Source organism: Phyllobates terribilis, unplaced genomic scaffold (genome assembly GCF_046119375.1).
Source record: "Phyllobates terribilis strain yellow unplaced genomic scaffold, ASM4611937v1 Scaffold_2__4_contigs__length_985480577, whole genome shotgun sequence".
NCBI lineage: Eukaryota > Metazoa > Chordata > Amphibia > Anura > Dendrobatidae > Phyllobates > Phyllobates terribilis.
In genome coordinates this window covers 293,759,023-293,780,292 of record NW_027362762.1, presented here as the reverse complement: position 1 = coordinate 293,780,292, position 21,270 = coordinate 293,759,023, and the positions used below count along the sequence as shown (strand labels likewise).

At 45.3% G+C, this 21,270-nt stretch overlaps 1 protein-coding gene across 1 annotated transcript in view; it reads left to right on the top strand.

Moving 5' to 3' along the window:
• The window catches only part of SLC15A1 (solute carrier family 15 member 1), a 90,257-nt gene that overhangs the window by 5,474 nt on the left and 63,513 nt on the right, over window positions 1-21,270 (top strand). The window contains exons 2-7 of the mRNA XM_073664195.1: window positions 15,169-15,188; window positions 16,961-17,045; window positions 17,231-17,372; window positions 19,384-19,503; window positions 19,621-19,720; window positions 19,812-19,902. Of these exons, the coding sequence (XP_073520296.1) occupies window positions 15,169-15,188; window positions 16,961-17,045; window positions 17,231-17,372; window positions 19,384-19,503; window positions 19,621-19,720; window positions 19,812-19,902 (558 nt within the window). The remainder of the gene's footprint in view (window positions 1-15,168; window positions 15,189-16,960; window positions 17,046-17,230; window positions 17,373-19,383; window positions 19,504-19,620; window positions 19,721-19,811; window positions 19,903-21,270) is intronic.

Genomic DNA, 21,270 nt, shown 5'->3' with positions numbered 1-21,270 from the left:
ATTCACACAGAGTGACCAGAGACTTGGCGTTTTAGACCAAACAACCCCTTCAAAGAGACCTGGTCACTTGTTAATTTTTTTTTAGATAAATACCATGTTAAAGGGAATCTGTCAGTAGGATCAACCCTCCTAAGCAGTTTACATTTACATGTAGGTCATAGGAAGCTGACTAAAATGATACTTTAATATATGCGCTCTGATGTGTTATTCCAGAGAAATCCACATTTTTCCTTAATATCTAAATGAGCTTTTAAGATCTATGCATGATAATCTGCCTCCAGAGAGTATTTTAAATGAAAGGAGGCATTACCAGTGTGAGACAAGTAGATCAGGACAGCAGACTGTCAGTTATTACATGTCTCACACAAGTAACTCCCTTTTTCATTAAAATAATATCTGGAGGCAAATTCTCAGGGAGATAAGCGTCCAGCCCATAGATCTTAATAGCTCATTTATGTATTAAGAAAAATGTGGATTGTTCTTGAATAAGAAATCGGAATGCAGATATAAAGGTGTATCATTTTATTCAGCTTCCTATGACCTACATGCCCATATAGATGGCTTAGGAGGGTTAATCCTACTGACAGATTCTCTTTAAAATCTCTGTGTTCCTGTGATTCTGCTGCTCTTTTGCGTTTTACACAGTGTTACTGCTTTGCAGAGATGTTTACATTTGTTTCTTTTGGAGAGCAGTATGTGACATTTTTGCTTGCAGACCAGCTGAGTGTCTCTTCAGAGTTTTATCTGGGGTGTGCGCTTTCACCCCTCCCTCTCAGATGCTGCCAATCACGGCATCTGATAATGCTAAACTGCTGGATCAGCTGCTGAACTGTGATTTTCTGTGTCTGTGAGGGAGAGGTGAAGGTGCACACCCCCAGAAAAGATTCTGAAGAAATGTTCAGTTGGACTACAAGCAGAGATTTCACATACTGTGCTCTAACCAAAGAAAATGTGAATATCTTTGCAATGGAGCAATGCACAAAACGGAAACAAGGGTCAGGATCACAGGAGCTGAGGGATTTTTACAAGGTATTTAACTAAATTTTTTTGAGCAAGGTACAAATCCTCTTCCATTTGAAAGGTCTACATTTCAGCAGTAATACTATTCTTGATCTTGATCTTAAAGGGAACCTATCATGTCTTGAAACTGCAAGTATAGGGTTAATCTGCAAATTAACAGCATTCAAATAATGCCTGCCTTGTTAGAGCAGTAGCTACAGGGAGGAAATAAACTTGTATCTTCCTTGCTGCTGCTTGCTTCCTCTCATAGGGCGGTGGAGAGAGTGGTTACAGTCACCGATCACTACACAGCGTGGCTGTAACCACTCCCCAATATTTTGACTGACCCCAACACTTAACATACATATAAATTCATTTTCTCTCGGTAGGCACTGCTCCAGTAAGGAAACAGCTATTATTTCAATGCTATTTGCCTGCAGAATAATCCTATATCTGCAGATACATACCATTTCTGGATATGACAGGTTCCCTTTAAGTGCAAACAGAAAACTCAATGCCCCTATGTTGCCTTTTTAAGCAATTCTTTCTAGATAAGAATGGCACCATAATAAGACATGATGAAATTAGCGAGTAAAAAACATAAAGAGCCTGATTCATTATTACATTTACATTTTTAAGCCTTTTCTTTACCACTTTTTGATGGTTTTTTGGCCGTTTTTTATTTGCGCTTTATTCTTTTAAGTTGTGACTATTGTAGGCAATGTTTAAGGTTTCCAGATGTTTTTCACTGACTCATCAACTGCAGCTTTTTAAAAAAAAATGTGCTAATTTTTTGTGCAAACGTACTCTAGTCCTTCAGCTGAAGTAATTTTATGTCTGAGATTTTTGCCCAAATTTTGCAACATTTTAGCGAAACAAGCAATTTTTTGTTCTAAAAAGTTGCAAAATCAGTTAAAGACAAAGATAAAGGGCATTATTTTGCTCAAAATTCAGGAGCCATATGCAAAAATATCAATGAATACTACAAGAGAAAAAAGGATAATGACTGAAACAAATCTGCAAATAAGGAAGTGGGTTCTCATTGTCTCAGCATATAAAACAGAAGTACATTATAGAATTCTTTGTGCCATCTAACAGATCTGTACGGCTCAGACCTGTAATATGGCCATGTGTCTAAGCCCATTGTTTTAGATGCAGGTAAACCAAGTTCCAGAATAATTGGATGGTTGACACATATTTTGCTTATCATCTACCAAACATATATTTTACTTGTAAGTAATTTATTGCTGTGGATTGAGACTTAAAGCGCACCTGTCAGCAGGATTGTGTTTAGTAAACTACATACACTGTCAGGTGGGCGACATTACACTGAGTAAAATGATACCTTTGTTGATGAAATCCATCCAGTGGTTCTTCTACAATCTTTATTTTCATTTCTAATATAATGATATGCTTGTGCTCTGGTGCTCTCATTATGTATTCATATATGCCTATCTCTGCCTTGTGACAGGTCACTGTACTTTCAGTGACCTGCCTACTATTTTAAATACTGACTGTGTAATTTGTGTGTCATATTGAAATTTACATTCCCCCAAAATGGCCACGGTGCCTAGCTACTGCGCACGCGTGGGCGTCATTTTGCTGCAGGAAAAAGAAATTTGCCTGCAACAACATGGCCCCCGCTGCCCGCGCTTGCGCAGTAGCATCTCTCGGTTGCCGAGAGATGCTACTGCGCATGCTTGGTGCCATATTGCTACACCTAAATTCTCTTTCCAAAAGCAAAATGGCACCTGTGCATGCGCAGTAGCATCTCTCAACAAACAAGAGATGCTACAGCGCATGCGCTAGCCGCCACAGCCATTTTGGGGGAATGTAAATTTCAATATGATACACAAATTACACAGTCAGTATTTAAAATAGTAGGCAGGTGATTGAAAGCACAGTGACCTGTCACAAGGCAGAGATAGGCATATGACTCGCCCCCTGGGCCGTGGGGCACTCGGATCCGGGCAATAGGGAACGATGGGGGTAGTAGTGGCAACCCGGTTCCGTGGCTCAGGGTGGTCAGGCCAGTGGTAGTCCGTTATGTGCTATTGATTATGTCCGACTACGCCACCCGTGGATTTGCGGTCATTAGGAACCGCCGCTGCAGGGCAGACCGCTGGGGCTGATGATATATGCAGCTGGGATGGTGTGACTCCCCACGGGAAGAGTGCGGCCCCAGGGCAGTGTGGTGGATGGTGGGAGTGATGGTAGTGAGAGTCCCGGTGCCGATAGTGCTGGAGGAGCAAGGAGCACACAGACAACAAGTTGCAGTCCAGGGTCTTTACTAAAACAGGTAAACTGACCCATAAACAGTCCCGGCTAGGAGGGGACCTGGATGTCTGAGAGCAACGGAGAAATTGGCCCTGGTCAGGGTGAGGGTGTAGGCCTACCGTGCTTTCTGCGCTCCTTCTGGCTATCTCCTCCTTATAGAGTAACAGCCCATGTTTCCGAGCTTTCCGTGTATTCTCGCCTGTATGGCCTGCGACGTGGGTTCCTTTCTGCTCCCAGCCTTGTACGGCTTTACTGGTCCCTTCGGTTGTGGCAGGGCCTCCAGGCTTCTTAGGCCAAGGAATATACAGTCCCTTGCGGACTGGTTATCTGCTGGAGGATGTAGAATCCTTCCAGCCTCAGACACCAAAGTCTGGTAAAGTAAGTCTTTTATCTGCCAAGACAGGCTCTCTTCGCCTCTTGTCTCTGGCTTGTGGCTCTCCTCCTGCCACACTTCCTCTTAGGTGCAATACAACTGTCTGTCCCTGCTCTGCTCTGGGACAAGTCTCAGTCCTGAGACAGGCCTTCAAGTTCTCCCTAACCCTGCCCCCAGTACCAGCTTTTATAGGGGCAGCCAGCTCCCCCTACTGGCCTGAGACAGGAGGCATTGCATGCTAATGTTCCCCTGACTAGAGAACCTCCCCCTTGCTCTCAGACACAGCTTTAATTACACTTGTGGCATCCAGGCCAGGGTGACACATTCCCCCCTAGTGAAATTTAGTACTCCGGGACTAAACAATAAACAAAGACAATATGCATGACTATAAAACATTAATAGACAAACAACGCACAAATTGAGTTCTTAAGGTCACAGTGTGGCCTGTGACCGGGTGTCCATATCACCAGCACAACGGGAAGCCTTAACCAGGTGGGGGTCTGTCCTACCCCAAGTCCTTTACAGTCTTAGTTCATTCCTGGGTTAGGCTCTGAACGCAGTCCATACAAGGTCCCGGTTATAAAAAGTCCATAACCTTTGAGTTCTTACGGTAGCTGCAAGAAACTGAAACACAGAATTACCAAACAAGCATGTAACTTGGCAAACAATTCAACATTTGGCAACAAGGTTATTTACAATTTTAGTACACTCTATATTCTCCAGCGAGCGGGTATCTGTCCCTTTGTGCTCCTGGTTGACCTACGTAGCCCACTGTCTGGTGGTGGACCAACCTGGCTTTCCCCACTAGCGTTAGGGGTACAGCTACCAGCTGGGTGTACAGGTAGGGCAGGCAGCTGTCTGCGGGTCCTTTGGCTTACCGCAGGCATGGCAGGCTCACTGTCAGCAGAGGGTTGACTCTCCTGGGCTGCTGGTACAGGCTCTTCTGCCTCTGGAACCGCTTGCTCCTCTTCACCTTCCGGCTCTGGTGTTGGTTGTTGCTGTGCCGGTTGCAGGAAATGCAGGACAGGTACCACTATGGCATCATTTATGCGAGTCCAGGACTGAGGGAACTCTCTGAGAACGGTGCTGATCATTTCTTCCTTGTCCTCTGCGGGTTCAAGGTCACTCTGATCCTCTTCTGCACTACGGAGTTGCTCGGGGCATCTTTTGAGGTGGTCTCTGGAGACGACACTAGTGGTTTCTCCTCCGTCCTTGGTGATTACGCACACCTTTGGGTTGTCGTGGTCAGACTGCAGTACGGTGTAGGGTTCCCTTTCCCACTGGTCGTTCAACTTATGTAGCCTTCTTTTTCGCTTTAGGACTTGCTCACCAGGTTCTAGGGGACCAGCAGGGGCGTGTTGATTGAAGAGTTTTTCTTGCCTCTCTCTCACCTGGGCCAGGCTCTTCTCCACACTCTCCTGTACCTTCTTGTACTGCAGTTGCCTTTCCGTATCCCAGTCCGCATCCGGGGAGGTGTCCTCAGGTATTAGGACTCCCATCTCCAGGTCTACGGGCAGCTTACCTGGTCTGGCTCGCATCAGGTAAGCCGGGGTGCAGTTTGTAGCATTCACCGGGATATTGTTGTATAGGTCTATCAGGTCTGGCAGTTTTTCTGGCCACAGGCTGCGTTCCTCCAGGGGCAACGTCTTCAGGAGATCAATGACTATATTGTTCATCTTCTCACACATCCCGTTGGTTTGGGGGTGGTAAGGCGTTGTACGAATCTTCTTACAGCCATAGAGGTTGCAGAACTCCTGGAAGATTTCAGCCTCGAACGCTGGACCCTGGTCTGTCAGGACCTGTTCCGGATACCCGTGTGGACGGTAGAAATATTGCTGGAAGGCTCTGGCCGCTGTTTGGGCTGTCAAGTCTTTTACCGGGACCACCACGAGAAAACGGGAATAGTGGTCCACGATTGTCAGGGCGTAGATGTACCCTGACCGGCTTGGAGCCAACTTGACGTGGTCTAGAGCTACCAGCTCAAGAGGCTGCGTGGTGACGATGGGCCTCAAGGGTGTCTTCTGGCTGGTGCGGTCCTTCCTCCTTAGGTGACAAGGGCCACAGTCTCTGCACCACTTTTCTACAGCTCCTCTCATGCCGACCCAAAAGAACCTTCCTCTTAGCAGGAACTCCAGTTTCTTCCAACCGAAGTGCCCCGCTCTGTCATGGTAAGCCCCCAGGACCATAGCTGCATCCCGCCTTGGAACCACGACTTGCCAGGTCAGCTCGTGCGTCCGGTGGTTGACAATCCTTCTGCACAACTTGCCTTCGTAGAGGAACAGCTTGCTCTTCTCTTTCCATAGCTGCTTGGCTTCCTCTGGGGCATCCGGATCCATGCGGGCGTCTTCCTGGGTCAGCAGATCTTTCACCAGGCGGATGGCAGGGTCACTATCTTGGGTCTTGGCCCAGCTGTGGTGAGGTAGGGGATTGATCATCAAGGTTGTTAGATCCTCCTCCTTCACGCGGTGGGAGTATTGAGCGGCTCCATACCTGTGAAACGCGGGGAGTTCTACCTCCTCCAGCTCTTCTGGGTCTTCGTCACCTTCAGGTAAGTGAGGCATCCTCGATAGGGCGTCAGCGTTGGCATTGGTATTGCCGGCCCGGTACTTGATCACGAAGTCATAGTTGGAGAGACGGGCCATCCACCGCTGTTCTAGGGCACCCAGTCTTGCATTGTCCAGGTGTGTCAACGGGTTGTTGTCCGTGTACACGGTGAACTTTGCGGAGGCCAGGTAATGCTTGAAGCGTTCCGTCACGGCCCACACCACTGCCAAGAATTCTAGCTTGAAGGAGCTGTAATTCTCCGGGTTCCTCTCGGTGGGCCTCAGCTTCCGGCTGGCGTACGCGATCACCCTTTCTCTGCCCTGTTGGTTTTGGGACAGTACGGCTCCCAGTCCCACATTACTGGCGTCCGTGTGGAGAATAAAAGGCTGGCCATAATCAGGGTAGGCCAGGATCTCATCCCCCGTGAGGGCCATCTTCAACTGGCGGAAGGACTCCTCTTCCGGTTTATCCCACTTGAAGGGCGGCTTTTGACTCCTGGACTTAGACTGTCCGATCAGGAGGTCCTGCATAGGAGCTGCCATCTTAGTGAACCCGGGGATGAACCTTCGGTAGTAGCCTACCAACCCGAGAAACTGTCTCACCTCTTTGATGTTCGAGGGGCTTGGCCAGCTCTTGATTGCCGTGACCTTGTCAGGGTCGGGGGCCACTCCTTCCGCGCTTACCACGTGCCCTAGGTACTGGACCTTTGGTTTCAATAGGTGACACTTCGATGGTTTCACCTTCAGGCCGTAGCCTGCCAGGGCTTCGAACACCTCGGCCAGGTGCTTCAGATGGTCCTCGTAGGTCTTCGAATAGACAATCATGTCGTCCAGGTAAAGGAGGACCGTCTCGAAGTTTCGGTGCCCTAGACAGCATTCCATCAGCCGCTGGAAGGTCCCTGGTGCGTTGCAGAGCCCGAAAGGCATGCAGTTGAATTCACTCAGCCCCATCGGGGTGGTGAAGGCGGTCTTCTCCTTGTCAGCCTCTGCCACAGGAAACTGCCAGGACCCGCTAGTAAGGTCCAAAGTAGAAAAGAAGTTAGCTGATTTTAGTGCTGCTAAAGACTCCTCTATTCTAGGCAGCGGGTATGCGTCATTGTGGGTGATACGGTTGATTTGTCTATAGTCCACGCACATTCTCATGGTGCCGTCCTTCTTTTTCACCAGAACCAAGGGGGCTGCCCAGGGGCTACAGCTATCTCTAATGACCCCAGCTTCTTTCATTTCTTTTAGCATGCCCTTTGCGTTCTGATAATGTGCAGGGGGTACAGGTCTGTGTCTTTCTTTTATCGGTGGGTGGCTCCCTGTGGGGATGTGGTGTTCTATCCCCTTTACTCTGCCGAAGTCTAGCGGGTGCTTACTAAAGACTCTCTCGTACTCCTGTACCACCCGGTAGACTCCTTGTTTTTGGTGCAGGGGAGTGGAGTCAGCACCCACATGGAGTTTCTGGCACCAGTCCTCCTTTTGTTTCTGGGAGCCATTACCCTCCGCCTGTGGAGATGGAGGCAAGGGTTCCACGGCCCTGATAGCTTTGTGTTCGACAACAAACAGTTTGGCAAGTGTAGCGTACCTGGGTAAGTGTACCTCCCTCTCCCCAATGTTGAGAATGCGGACAGGCACCCTCCCATGACGGACATCAACCACCCCCCGGGCTGTCAAAATGGTGGGCCTGCTGTCTGAGTACACGGGTTCTACCATGGCTTGGTAGTCTCTACCTCTCAACCCGATTGCAGTCCGACACCAGATCATCATTTCACTTTTGGGAGGCAAGGAAATGGGGAATGGGTCACTCAGTCTTACGCTACCGATCTCACCACCAGACAGTTCTACCTGCTGCCGTCTCATCAGGGCTTTTATCTCCTTGTTGAGGACTCTCTGTTGGCTGGAACTAGCATTCACCGCCACCTGTTGTAGAATTACAATTACCTCTGGAAGACAATTTTCAATTACATTAGTACCCACAGTTATTTTAGGGTGACTTTCACGACGGTCAATGTCCACGATAATCACTCCCTGTGCCGGTAGTTCAACTTTACCAATCTTAATGGTCATCTCCTTGAACCCCATCTGCGGCACGGGTAAGCCATTACTGGCGATGATGCTCAAGTTACTGTCTGGATACCGTGTGATATCAGCATCAGTCCAATACTGCTTAAAAAGTACATAAGGGATAGTGGTTACTTGCTACCCAGTATCCAGCAAGGCTCTCATGGGGATACCGTCCAGCACCACGGGTAAAACCGGGCGCCCCCCAACGTACTTATCACGCCAATTATAAGGGCCTGGTGATCTTATGCCTGGGGGTTGGCCCTCTGCCCCAGGTTGGACCCGTTTAAATTACAGTACCTGGAAATGTGTCCGGGCTGGTTGCATCGACGGCAAATGGGCTGTCCATCCTCTGCGTAGCGGTCTGTGGGCCTCCCTCGGAACGACGGGATCCTCGTCTGTCGACGCCACGGGACATCCTCCGGACTTGAAGCCGACTCGATGGGTCTTGACGGGTCCACTTGCAAAGCCTGGACGGTCCTGGTCAACGCCGCGACACTCCCGGTCAGCTCCTGGACTTGGTGGTGCAGATCTTTCGACGGGGCTTGGTTCAGGGCCTGTCCATCAGCCCCCACGGGGTCCATAGAGGAGGGCGCCGCCTCCTGGTGGTAGGTGAGAGCAGGGCGCCGGGGGTTTATAGCGCCACTGGTTGCGGGTTCACGGAGCACCCTTATGGCCCTGTCCTTAAATTGGGCAAAGGTCAGATCAGGGTTCTGAAAGAACATGAGGCGCAGTTGGGCCCTGTGGGCGCTAGACAGCAGGCCTTCTATGAATTGCTCTGTCTGTAGTTTATCCGTTTCCTGCACGCTGCCAGGGTCAGTTTGTTGGATGGCCCTCAGGGCTTCCTGCAAATTTAGGGCATAGTTTCTGATGCTGTCCTGTGCCCGCTGCTTACATCCATAGAACCTCATTTTAATTTCAGCGGATGTACGTGTGTGAAAGGTACCCCGCAGCCGGGCCAGAATACCCTTTACAGTCCTTTTCTCCTCAGTGGGCCATGACTTTACCTCCCTTTGGGCTGCGCCAGTTAACTGCCCTGTTAGTATGCTAACCTTCTGTTCCTCTGTCAGGGGGTAAACCTGGAACAAACTGTACAGCCTTTCCTTAAAGTCAGTTAGGGCATGGGGCTCCCCTGAGTACTTGGGCAGCCAGGCCGCTCCAGGGATGTAGGGCAGGGAAAAGGGCATCACCGCTGCTGCAGCTGCGTTGGTGGTAGTGGGCGCCTCTGTGTCCGACATCTTCCTCCCCCCTAGTTAAGCGTGGCCTACCTTCCGACGATCCTCTTCTGTAGGCCGTGGCTCCGCTGCTGCTGCTCTGGACGAGGACCTTGCGTCGCGTCCTGATGACGTCAGCGTCGCTCTCTCTCCCTTCCAGGACCTTGCGCAGCGTCGGTGCGTGGGGCGGAGCTTCGGATCTCGCGCGGTTTGGACGTCCACGCCCCTCTTCTTCCCGTGCGGCGTCCCGAAGATGGCGTCCGATGGCGGGAAGCGGCTGCGGATGGCGGGAAGACGGCCGAAGATGGCGGGAAACGACCCAAGATGGCGTCCGATGGCGGGAAACTTCTTTTCAGGTAAGTGCAAAGTCTCTTTCAGGCACGCAATACCCGTTTGTGGCGGGTTGGTTGCAATCCTGCCGACTACGCCAAAGCTGACTCGCCCCCTGGGCCGTGGGACACTCGGATCCGGGCAATAGGGAACGATGGGGGTAGTAGTGGCAACCCGGTTCCGTGGCTCAGGGTGGTCAGGCCAGTGGTAGTCCGTTATGTGCTATTGATTATGTCCGACTACGCCACCCGTGGATTTGCGGTCATTAGGAACCGCCGCTGCAGGGCAGACCGCTGGGGCTGATGATATATGCAGCTGGGATGGTGTGACTCCCCACGGGAAGAGTGCGGCCCCAGGGCAGTGTGGTGGATGGTGGGAGTGATGGTAGTGAGAGTCCCAGTGCCGATAGTGCTGGAGGAGCAAGGAGCACACAGACAACAAGTTGCAGTCCAGGGTCTTTATTAAAACAGGTAAACTGACCCATAAACAGTCCCGGCTAGGAGGGGACCTGGATGTCTGAGAGCAACGGGGAAATTGGCCCTGGTCAGGGTGAGGGTGTAGGCCTACCGTGCTTTCTGCGCTCCTTCTGGCTATCTCCTCCTTATAGAGTAACAGCCCACGTTTCCGAGCTTTCCGTGTATTCTCGCCTGTATGGCCTGCGACGTGGGTTCCTTTCTGCTCCCAGCCTTGTACGGCTTTACTGGTCCCTTCGGTTGTGGCAGGGCCTCCAGGCTTCTTAGGCCAAGGAATATACAGTCCCTTGCGGACTGGTTATCTGCTGGAGGATGTAGAATCCTCCCAGCCTCAGATACCAAAGTCTGGTAAAGTAAGTCTTTTATCTGCCAAGACAGGCTCTCTTCGCCTCTTGTCTCTGGCTTGTGGCTCTCCTCCTGCCACACTTCCTCTTAGGTGCAATTCAACTGTCTGTCCCTGCTCTGCTCTGGGACAAGTCTCAGTCCTGAGACAGGCCTTCAAGTTCTCCCTAACCCTGCCCCCAGTACCAGCTTTTATAGGGGCAGCCAGCTCTCCCTACTGGCCTGAGACAGGAGGCATTGCATGCTAATGTTCCCCTGACTAGAGAACCTCCCCCTTGCTCTCAGACACAGCTTTAATTACACTTGTGGCATCCAGGCCAGGGTGACACACATACATGAAAACATAATGAGAGCACCAGAGCATATGCATATCATTATGGCAGAAATGAAAGTAAAGATAGTAAAAGAACCACTGGACGGATTTCATCAACAAAGGTATCATTTTACTCAGTGTAACGGCGCCCACCAGACAGTTTATGTGGTTTAATAAGCACAATCCTGCTGACAGGTGCGCTTTAATGATGAAAGCTCCTGGAATCTTTAATTGGTTTTCTGCAAGTGTTTTGTCTCTTAATATCTACACTTGGCCCAGAGCCTATTTAATTTATTATAATGTCATGATTAATCTTTGCCCACCATTGGAAGATAGATGCAACTAGTTCTGTGATTGTCATTAAGTACAGAATGGTGGAAACTGGATGTGATTGTTAATGGTCACCTTTAGGACGCAGTCTGATAGCCGTAAAACATGGACGACAATCGCATCGCAATCCTCGGACTGGCCGGCGGCTCTCTTGACCCGAGCATGACAGCATGTATTTCTATGCAGCTGTCACGCTCGGCTTAGGAGAGCTGATGGCCAGTCTGATGCGATCTTCATCCATGTTATACGGCCATCAGACTGCGCAGTTAGGGTATGTTTACACAGCTTCTTTTAGACACAAATGTACCCTCTGGGTTTCTCAAGACTAAGACTTATCAGGAAAACAATGACAGTGGCGTCCAAGTTTAAGCAGGCCAAAGAATGAACATGCGTCTTCTTTTAACCGTTTCTCAGGTTTTGAAGCCTGAATCAAAAGTGACAAAAGTTGGAACATGTGCACAGCAAATCGTTTTTACATTGCTGAGCATTATTTTCATTATTTGTAGCGGTTTTTTTAGTGTTTTTTAGGGCTTGTTCACACTAGTGTATAAATCGGATAAGTGCAATTCGATAAAAAAATCGTGCAGATCTGAGTATTTTTTCTCAGCTGTATTCAGCATGAGAAAAAAATTGCAGCATGCTGAGATTTCACTCCGAAATCGGTGGAGTGCAAGAAAAAAACTTGCATGCCATACGGGCCATCAGTATGGCATCTGACTTTTATGGATATATTACAATTCTGTAGCATAGGAAACTGTAAATGGTCCTGTAAAAGATTAATAGCTGCTAAGGAAAAAAACAGATTGCATACGGACAGCACACGGATGACAAGTGAGGAAAAATCATCCCATTCTCTTGGATGACAATGGGACCGATTATTTATATGCAAGTGTGAGCGAACCCTAAAGGTGGGTTCCAGGTGGAATCCGCCTGAAAAAGACACATGTGCAAATATCCATAGTATAAAACATAAAACATATACTAGTGGAGGAACAGGACATAAATACAAGCTAATATCCTTCATCTAATATAAAGACTAATTTCACTTTCCCAGGTGGGATATACACTAATGGTAATAATACCCCTATATCAGGAAAAAAAACACATTCATACAGCGCATACTATTTATTTGCTTGTACGGTGCAAATAGCTCCCAGATCAAATTACAAATACTGATTTGCTCACATCAGGATCACAATATGGTTTTCATATCTCAGACCCCAGGTTTTAGTAGCTCAAATTCTTAGACATAATTAGCAAATCTTTGGGCTTGATAGGTTGCATAATTTTGGTGTAATTCGAGGCTGTAGAACTGATTTAGCGACTTTTGGTGTGCTCACGCACCTATCGCCCAGCTCCAACAAAGTGGCCCCAGCTGGGACGTGCGTGGGAAGAAGAACAACTGCCGCTTGTCAAATCCATCACGCCACAAATCTTATGCCAGCAGGGACTAGAGTAGGATTTTTGGTGAGGCACACACAGAGGTGTACGCCACTCGTCCAGCACTGCTGATTCATGAAGAGGCTTATGAAGAGCATTTGACTCCAGCACACCTCCTCATCAAGACCGGCATGAACAATGCCTGTCTGGATGAATCAAATCCTAAATGTTTAGACCAAAGCTAACTGTCCATTGGTGGAGGTATTTTCCTCAGGCCGAGCCCCATCACCTGGGACTGCATTTGAGCAGGTGATGGCTCCACTGGGCCTACTATCCACATCAACACAATGGGACTAGTGACTGAGAGAACAATGGCTTGAGGCCCCTGAGATACTAACGAGATTAATGGAATGTTGATTGCTTTACCTTTACCTCTCGTGTCTGGCCTTAGGTATACATAAGATACAGCCAGCACATCTTCCTCTGCTTACTGTCACTGAATAGAAACATTGATTCCTGAGGCTGAACTGACAAGAAAGCAAATCTGTAATAAAATACAGCAAGCAAATTTCTAATAAAACACAAAAATAAGATCCGTGCTGGAAAAAGTCTGCATCCCTTAGAGCCATGGACTCCGCTCTACGTCCATTGGTCCAGTAGTCTTTAGTCCGTGGCCAGCTCCTCTTAACCGTGTGCATATAACCTATATGGAGGCTGTATGGACACTTAGTACAGAACTGTGTGCAGATGTTAAGGATTCATAGACATGCTATTTGTATGGTGATTGTCTGCCCTAGAAGCAATGTTTGCAGACAATACATATGAAGTCATGCTAAATTGATACAGATCCCATCAGAAAAGATACTACATATGTCTCTGTAGGAATTTACATATAGTAGAGGCCCCATGCCTCTCTATGAGAGAATCATTGCATCTCCATTTTATATTTAATATGAATAATTGCATTAGGCCTTAGAATTCGTATGCTCTTTCTCAATTTTCCCATAATTTTAATTTTGTCTTTGTAACAACAATATTTAACGGGGTTGTCTCATGTTCTATGTTCAGGAGCTCACTGCTCCAGGGCCTCCAGGCTTCCTGCTTGTTAGGTGGCAATAAACTTCTAATTGATTGACAGTTAATTCCAGCAGCATTGTGGTCCCACTGGCCTGAACTGTGCGCTCTCCAAAGCTGCTTTATGAGGCATCTTTGTGTGATGCTGAGTCACTTCTCAAGGACAAGTCGTGAGTCGGAATAGTCAAGGAGTCCAAGGTCAAAAGTCAGGAGGATACGTCATAAACAGAGGGAAGAGACAAAGTCGTAGTCAGGCAGCGGTTCGAGGTCAAAATACCAGGAAGATAGCGGATCAGAACAAATTGGGTAAACAGACAGAGGGTCAGAACGAGCTCCAAGGTCAGGCAAAGAAAGATCATCAAGTAAAACAATAGGCACTGAGAAAGCCAACCACACTTAGCTAAAGCTACATCTGGCAGATGTCTGGGACTAACAGCCATGCAAAGTAGCAGGGCAATCACCTGGGACAATGAACACCTGGAGACATCCAGCACCTCCCAATCTCAGATTGAACTGCCGAGCTGTCAATCAAAACACCGACAGCTCAGCACACCTCTGCACCAGACTGGACACTGAGCTGCCAATCAAAGTACTGAAAGCTGACAAAGTACTGACCGCACGCCCCTGCACCAGATTGGGATGTAGTTATTGACGGCTCAGCCATACAATCACACTGAGGGGTGGAATTGTGACACTTTGCTTCTACAGCATCGAAGGAGCGATGGGTCCATAGAGATGGTTAGCTTCAGAGCAGCTCTGTGCTTGTAAGCACTGCTGTCATTGCCTAGGAGACCAGCAGCACTGATAAACTGCAGAGGTAGCCAGGACTTAGGAAATGAACAATAAAGAGAAGAATAGAAAATCAAGTATAGAAAGAGAACTGAAGTAGGAAGAAATGACTATTAAACTGCAAATTTGTTCAATATCTCAATTTCAACTGTTCTCATACCTATCTATAAACATGAGATTAATACTTCAATAGTGATGAGCAAGCGTGCTCGTTTAACCCTTTAACCGAGCATGCTCGGGTGCTTACCGAGTATCTTCGGCGTGCTTGTATATTATGTTCGAGTCCCTGCGTCTGCATGACTTACAGCTGTAAGACAGCCTCATTACATGCAGGGATTGCCTGTTTATTAGGGAATCCTCACATGTGTTGAGGCTGTCTTACAGCTGTAAATCATGCAGACGCACGCCGAAGATACTCGGTAAGCACCCGAGCATGCTCGGTTAAAGGGTTAAACGAGCATGCTTGCTCATCACTACACTTTAATGATCAGCTATAGAAAAGTTAAGATGATAGCTTTTCATTTAGAAATACATCATATATACTTTTTTTTTATTTATTTATTTTTTGATTTGTATCAGATATATTTAGATAATGCTTATAACACTTTTATTTCACGAACATGGTATTTCAACATTATTTGGATGTGTAAAAATAAATAACATTTCATTTCTCTTTCCTTAACAGGGAGGGGCGAAAAATCAGCAGTAAGTTTGTTTAATGTAATATATTCACTTTAATCTATTATGACTTACTGTATGTGTTCAGTTAGCTTTCTCACATGGATTAGAAATACATATACTCTTATTTTGGATTTTATGTCTTTTTCTAATTGTAAAATAGAAAATGGCTGATAAAAAGAACAAATTCACCCTATTAATGTTTCTCTTGTTATTCCCACTTTGCTCTCTTCATTTACTGTTTACTCTCATTTACAATATCAACCTTAAGCAAACAATTTGGCTTCTCCTGATATACCTCTTACTATATACTGTTTCCAAAAATAGTAAGACAAAAAAGCTTCAGTTCTAGGCAAGGTTACCAGTCAGGGAATGGATTCAAATTTCAGGAAATATCACAGGGAACACAAATAAATCAATCATAATTAAATAGAAAGGAAACAATTTTACAACTCACCACAGTTTAAGATTATGCATGTGTTAGAGAGGACACTGAGAAACCTATCACAACTCAGAGCGCGTTTCAAGCTTCAATGGGTTATTCCCAAGGCATATCCTATCACCTTATGATTTATAGGGATCTGGCCCCTGGGATCCCCACTGATCCTTAGAATGAAATTATCTTTCCAAGTCGCCATCCATTTTTTTCCTGTACAGCAGCATTCTCAGTAATGCGAGGGCGCGGCATTGTTCTGTTCACTTCTAAATCATTACCGTGTCAGGATCAGTGGAGGTCCCAGAGATTGAAACCCATCATACCCAAAGTGATGGCATATCCAATAAATATATAGGAATAAGTTAACATTTTGCAAAAAGATTTGAAACTCTAAAATTACTACACAGGTTCTACGATCAAGTAAACCTAAATTTAAAGGGAATCTAACAGCAGGATTTCCCCAACCAAACAATTTATATGTACATGTAACTCTTTCAAAGACAAGTCCAGCAATACCTTTTCAAGGCCAGTCTGTTCCTTTGTTACTGAGAAATCAGCGTTTGAATTGATATGCAAATGAGGCTGAAGTGCTTTTGGCACATGAAAGCTCTTCTCAAGGATCTGTGTCTCTGGCTCTATTCCCCACCCAGAGCCACCTTCTACTTGACTGATGGCTCCTTTATTGTTTGACCTCAAGCAAATGAGCTGTCAGTCAGGCAGGAGGAGACGGCAAGGGACATGGCATAACTACAGTGTGACAGAAGCTTGGGAAGAGCTTCCACAAGCTGAAAGCACTTTAGCCTTATTTGCATATCGATTCAAACATTGATTTCTCTGTAGCGGGGCAATGGACTCTCTACGTAAAGGTATTTCTGGATTTATAAATAATTTAGGGGGGTGAAATCCTGCTGACAGATTCCCTTTTAAAGTTTTTGTAAAAATAAAAAAAAAAAGTTTGTAAGTTACATACTGAACATCACATTTACAGAATCTCCACACACCACCTCCACTTTAAAGCATAGTTTTAGGATGCTTCTATTTAGCAAGACCTGGAAGTCTTCTGAAAATAGTCTTTAATATTGATTTAGGACAATACAAGGAGATCCTGGTGGAAAATCTGCTATCCTTAAGATATCTAACACAAACTTAAAACAAAACTTTGTATGCATCTTATAGAGATCCTGTATGCTCCATAGACTTCTATGGGTGATATATTACTCAGAAATTGAATGGAGCAGAAGTACAGCCAGGTACACAGGGCCTTTCATTGATTTGGTATTTTGACAATATTTAACATGAAAAAAATATATATATATTATTTGTACTATAAAATTATTATTCTTATTTTTTTTGCCTTTAACAGCCGGGATGCTTTGGCTATCCTCTAAGTATCTTCTTTATCGTGATCAATGAATTTTGTGAAAGGTTCTCCTACTATGGAATGCGAGGTAAAGTATTACATTTCAGTGGACTATTACTCAAACATAATTCTGTCAGTGGTTGAAGTCAAGCCATGATGGCTGTGGACAACTGGCAATAGTAAATATCAATGGCCTGCAGCAATTACTTAAAATTCAGTGATTATTTATGATCAATCTAAGAAATGTACTATCTCTGTATCTTCTCTTTGTAGCGGTGTTGGTTTTGTACTTTAAATACTTTCTAAGATGGGACGACAACCTCGCCACTGTGGTTTATCACACTTTTGTTGCTGTGTGTTACCTGACACCAATCCTTGGAGCCATCATTGCGGACTCTTGGCTGGGAAAATTTAAGTAAGTCCTTTAATTGTTAAATGACTCATACTTGTTATAAACTGTGCTTTTCACTTACGAAAAAATACAAGTCATTCACTAAATATCTTAGTAAAACACACGCACATACAGTCAAGGCCGAAAGTGTTGGCACCCTTGAAATTGTTCCTGAAATGAAGTAATGAAGTATTTCTCCCAGAAAATTATTGCAATTACACGTTTTGCTATACACATGTTTATTTCCATTGTGTGTATTGGAACAACACAAAAAAAACTGAGAAAAAAGGCAAATTGGACATCATTTCACATTAAACCCCAAAAATGGGATGCACAGAATTGTTGGCACCTTTCCAAAATTGAGGGTAAACAACTTTGTTTCAAGCATGTGATGCTCATTCAAACTCACTTGTGGCTAGTAACAGGTGTGGGCAATATGAAAATTACATCTGAAACCAGATAAAAAGGCAAGAAGTTGACTCAATCTTTGCATTGTGTGTATCACACTAAGTATGAAGAACAGAAAGAGAAGAAAACTGTCTAAGGAATTCAGAACCAAAATTGTTGAAAAATATGAACAATCTCAAGGTTTCAAGTCTATCTCCAGAGATCTTGATGTTCCTTTGTCCATGGTTTACAACATAATCAAGAAGTTTACAACCCATGGCACTGTGACTAATCTCCCTCGACGTAGACGGCAAAGAAAATTTGATGAAAGGTTGCAACACAGGATAGTCCGGATGGTGGTTACGCAGTACCAATCAAGTTCTAAAGAAATTTATGCTGTCCTGCAGGCTCAGGGTGCATCATTGTCAGCGCAAACTATCCATCGACATTTGAATGAAATGAAACGCTATGGCAGGGGACCCGTGAGGACCCCACTGCTGACACAGAGACATAAAAAAGCTAGACTTCAGCTTGCCAAAATGAACGTGAGTAAGCCAAAATCCTCCTGGGAAAGCGTCTTGTGGACAAATGAGACCAAGATAGAGCTTCTTGGTAAAGCACATCATTCTACTGTTTGCAGAAAATGGAATGAGGCCTACAAAGAAAAGAACACAGTACCAACAGTCAAATATGGTGGAGGTTTAAAGATGCTTTGGAGTTTTGCTGCCTCTGGCACTGGGTGCCTTGGTTGTGTGAAAGGCATCAAGAAATCTGAAGATTACCAAAGAATTTTGCGTCACAATGTAGTGTACAGTGTCAGAAAGCTGGGTTTACGTCATAGGTCCAGCAGGACAATGACTCCAAACATACTTCAAGAAGCATCCAGAAATAGATGGAAACAAAGCGCTGGAGAGTTCTGAAGTGGCCAGCAAAGAGTTCGGATCTCAATCCCATTGAACACCTGTGGCGAGATGTTAAAATTGCTGTTGGGAGAAGCTGCCCTTCAATATGAGAGAACTGGAGCGGTTTGTAAAAGAAGAGTGGTCCAAGATTCCAGTTGAGAGGTGTAAGAAGCTTGTTGATGACAGGAATCAATTGATTGCAGTTATTTTTTCCAAAGGGTGTACAACCAAAAATTCAGTTAAGGGTGACAACAATTTTGTCTGGTCCATTTTTGGGTTTTGTGAGAAATTATGTCCAATTTGCCTTTTTTTCTCTTTTTATTGTGTTGTTCCAATACACACAAAGGGAATAGACATGTGTATAACAAAACATGTGTAATTGCAATAATTTTCTGGGAGAAATACTTCATTTTCTGGAACAATTTCAAGGCCCCGAACACGTTCAGCCATGACTGTGCGTAGCTGAAATATATTTGCTATGTAGAACGAAGCACCATAATTTCATGATATGCCGTCTGTGGTCTTCAAGATTACCTAATGAAGTGTTTAGAGTTACAATGAAATGGCAAGGCACAAAATACAGTTACAGTAAATGACACATTTAGCAATTCTTCGTCTCGAAGGTTATATTATATTTTTGTTAGTATTTTACAGGCTGATTTAAAAGGCTAAATTAAATGAAAATGCTTTTACACCCCTGCATTGCTGTGTAAATAATTTAGCCTATAAAATGTCTTCACTTACAGGACCATCGTATATCTGTCTATTGTTTATGCAGTGGGTCAGGTCATTATGTCTGTCAGTGCCATTCATGATCTTACTGATGGGAACAGGGATGGAACGCCTGACACCATTGACCTCCATGTGTAAGTAGAAATAGTTCTTAAAGGAACAATAAAAACTCATTTATTCAAATTGTGTACGTTTTGCAGGATTTCTTTAAGAGTATGATTTTTTTTTAAGCAAGTTGCTTTTTTTCGTAGTGCATTATCAATGATTGGCCTTGTTTTAATCGCTTTGGGTACGGGAGGAATCAAACCTTGTGTTGCAGCATTTGGAGGAGACCAGTTTGATGAGAGCCAGGTCTGGTTTTATGCATGTGGCTTCTTATCATCATCTTACAAAACTGTTGTCAGTGTTATATTGACCTGAATAGTGTGTATTTCTACTATAGGATAAACAGAGGAGCAGGTTCTTCTCCATCTTTTATCTGTCAATCAATGCTGGAAGTCTTCTATCTACAATTATCACTCCCATCCTGAGAGGTAGGTAGAACCTGTTGCCCAAGTTAAGGTAAGCAACTGTCAGGCAAAAGGTATTTCTGCCTGAGATTTTAAAAATGAGAGATGTTTTAAAAAAGAAAACCCCCACCCCCTATCCGTTTGTAAGAAGAAATAGAACTGCAGTGCTGGCCCCCACCCTAAGAATTTTTATTAGCGTCGTAAACCCACAGTGTAGCGCAGCTTCTAGCTCAAACTAGATTATTCCCTCCAAAATTCCCATTGTTTAAAAGCTTGTACAGTTAATGTAGAATTTAATAACGCATAGGTCTGACAGAAACATCGGGACCACTTTTTTGGAATGCTCACCTTTTTCCCATTACAATAGTATAACTTGCATAACTGAAAAATGACCGGGAACTGAGATAATGAATTCTGAGCTTCTGAGCGTCATAGCAATTTCAAATTTGATATCTATCTTCATGAAAATTGGTGACGGTCAAGATGATGTCTCCCTCTTGGATGTGGGACCCCCCCACACCAAGATATGAAATCTGAAGGATTTTTTAGGTCTTCTGCAGCTGGGTGGACTCGCAAAACCGAGCCCCCTTGTGAGGTAAATAATGGGTGTCTCCCAGAGTTTTGGCTGCTTGCTAAAAACCAGATCGGCCATTTTTCAAGTCATTCCAACCAGGAACGTCGACGCATGCGCTACACGCTGCGTGGAGGAATCAAATCTAATTTACGGGTAGCCGTCCCCCCCACAGAATCTGAGACCATCACCACGTGGCACAGGTTTTGCTATTACTTATCCCTTTTATTTTAATAACTGTTTTATGCATACATGTAAATTGTCTCCTTTATAATATCTTGTATATATTTTGTAAACACTGCCCCCCTTTGGGAGTAAATCATAATTATTTACCAGTTTCGTCTTCTTGTCCTATGTCGAGCAAACACGTTCCTCACCCGCTATTTCACGTTACCTACCAGGTACCCGATCCACCTGTTTAGCGATCGTTGGTGGCAGTATACCAGTATTTATGTGATATTGTGGTTTGAGGGTGGCTGGTCGGAGGTATATATACGTTCCTGGAAGGAACTGGTGGTATATATACGTCCTGTCACATCACGTGCCGCAATAGTCGACATAAACTAGAGCAGCTGCACCCGTGCTTATCCTCGGTCAATACCGGGTTTGACCAGCAGGATAAGGGGGCGCCAGAGAGCTGCAAGGTCTGACCCAAGAGTGGGTGTCGTTTTCCTGACAAATTGGTGGCAAGCGGTGGGATCATAGGACATTAGTGATCGGGTTTGAGCAATCATTCCTCTCACTAAAAACTTGCACAAAAGTTTTGGAAGATTGAACTCAGTGTTTATTAGATCTGAGACAATACTGTATGTGTAGCAGTT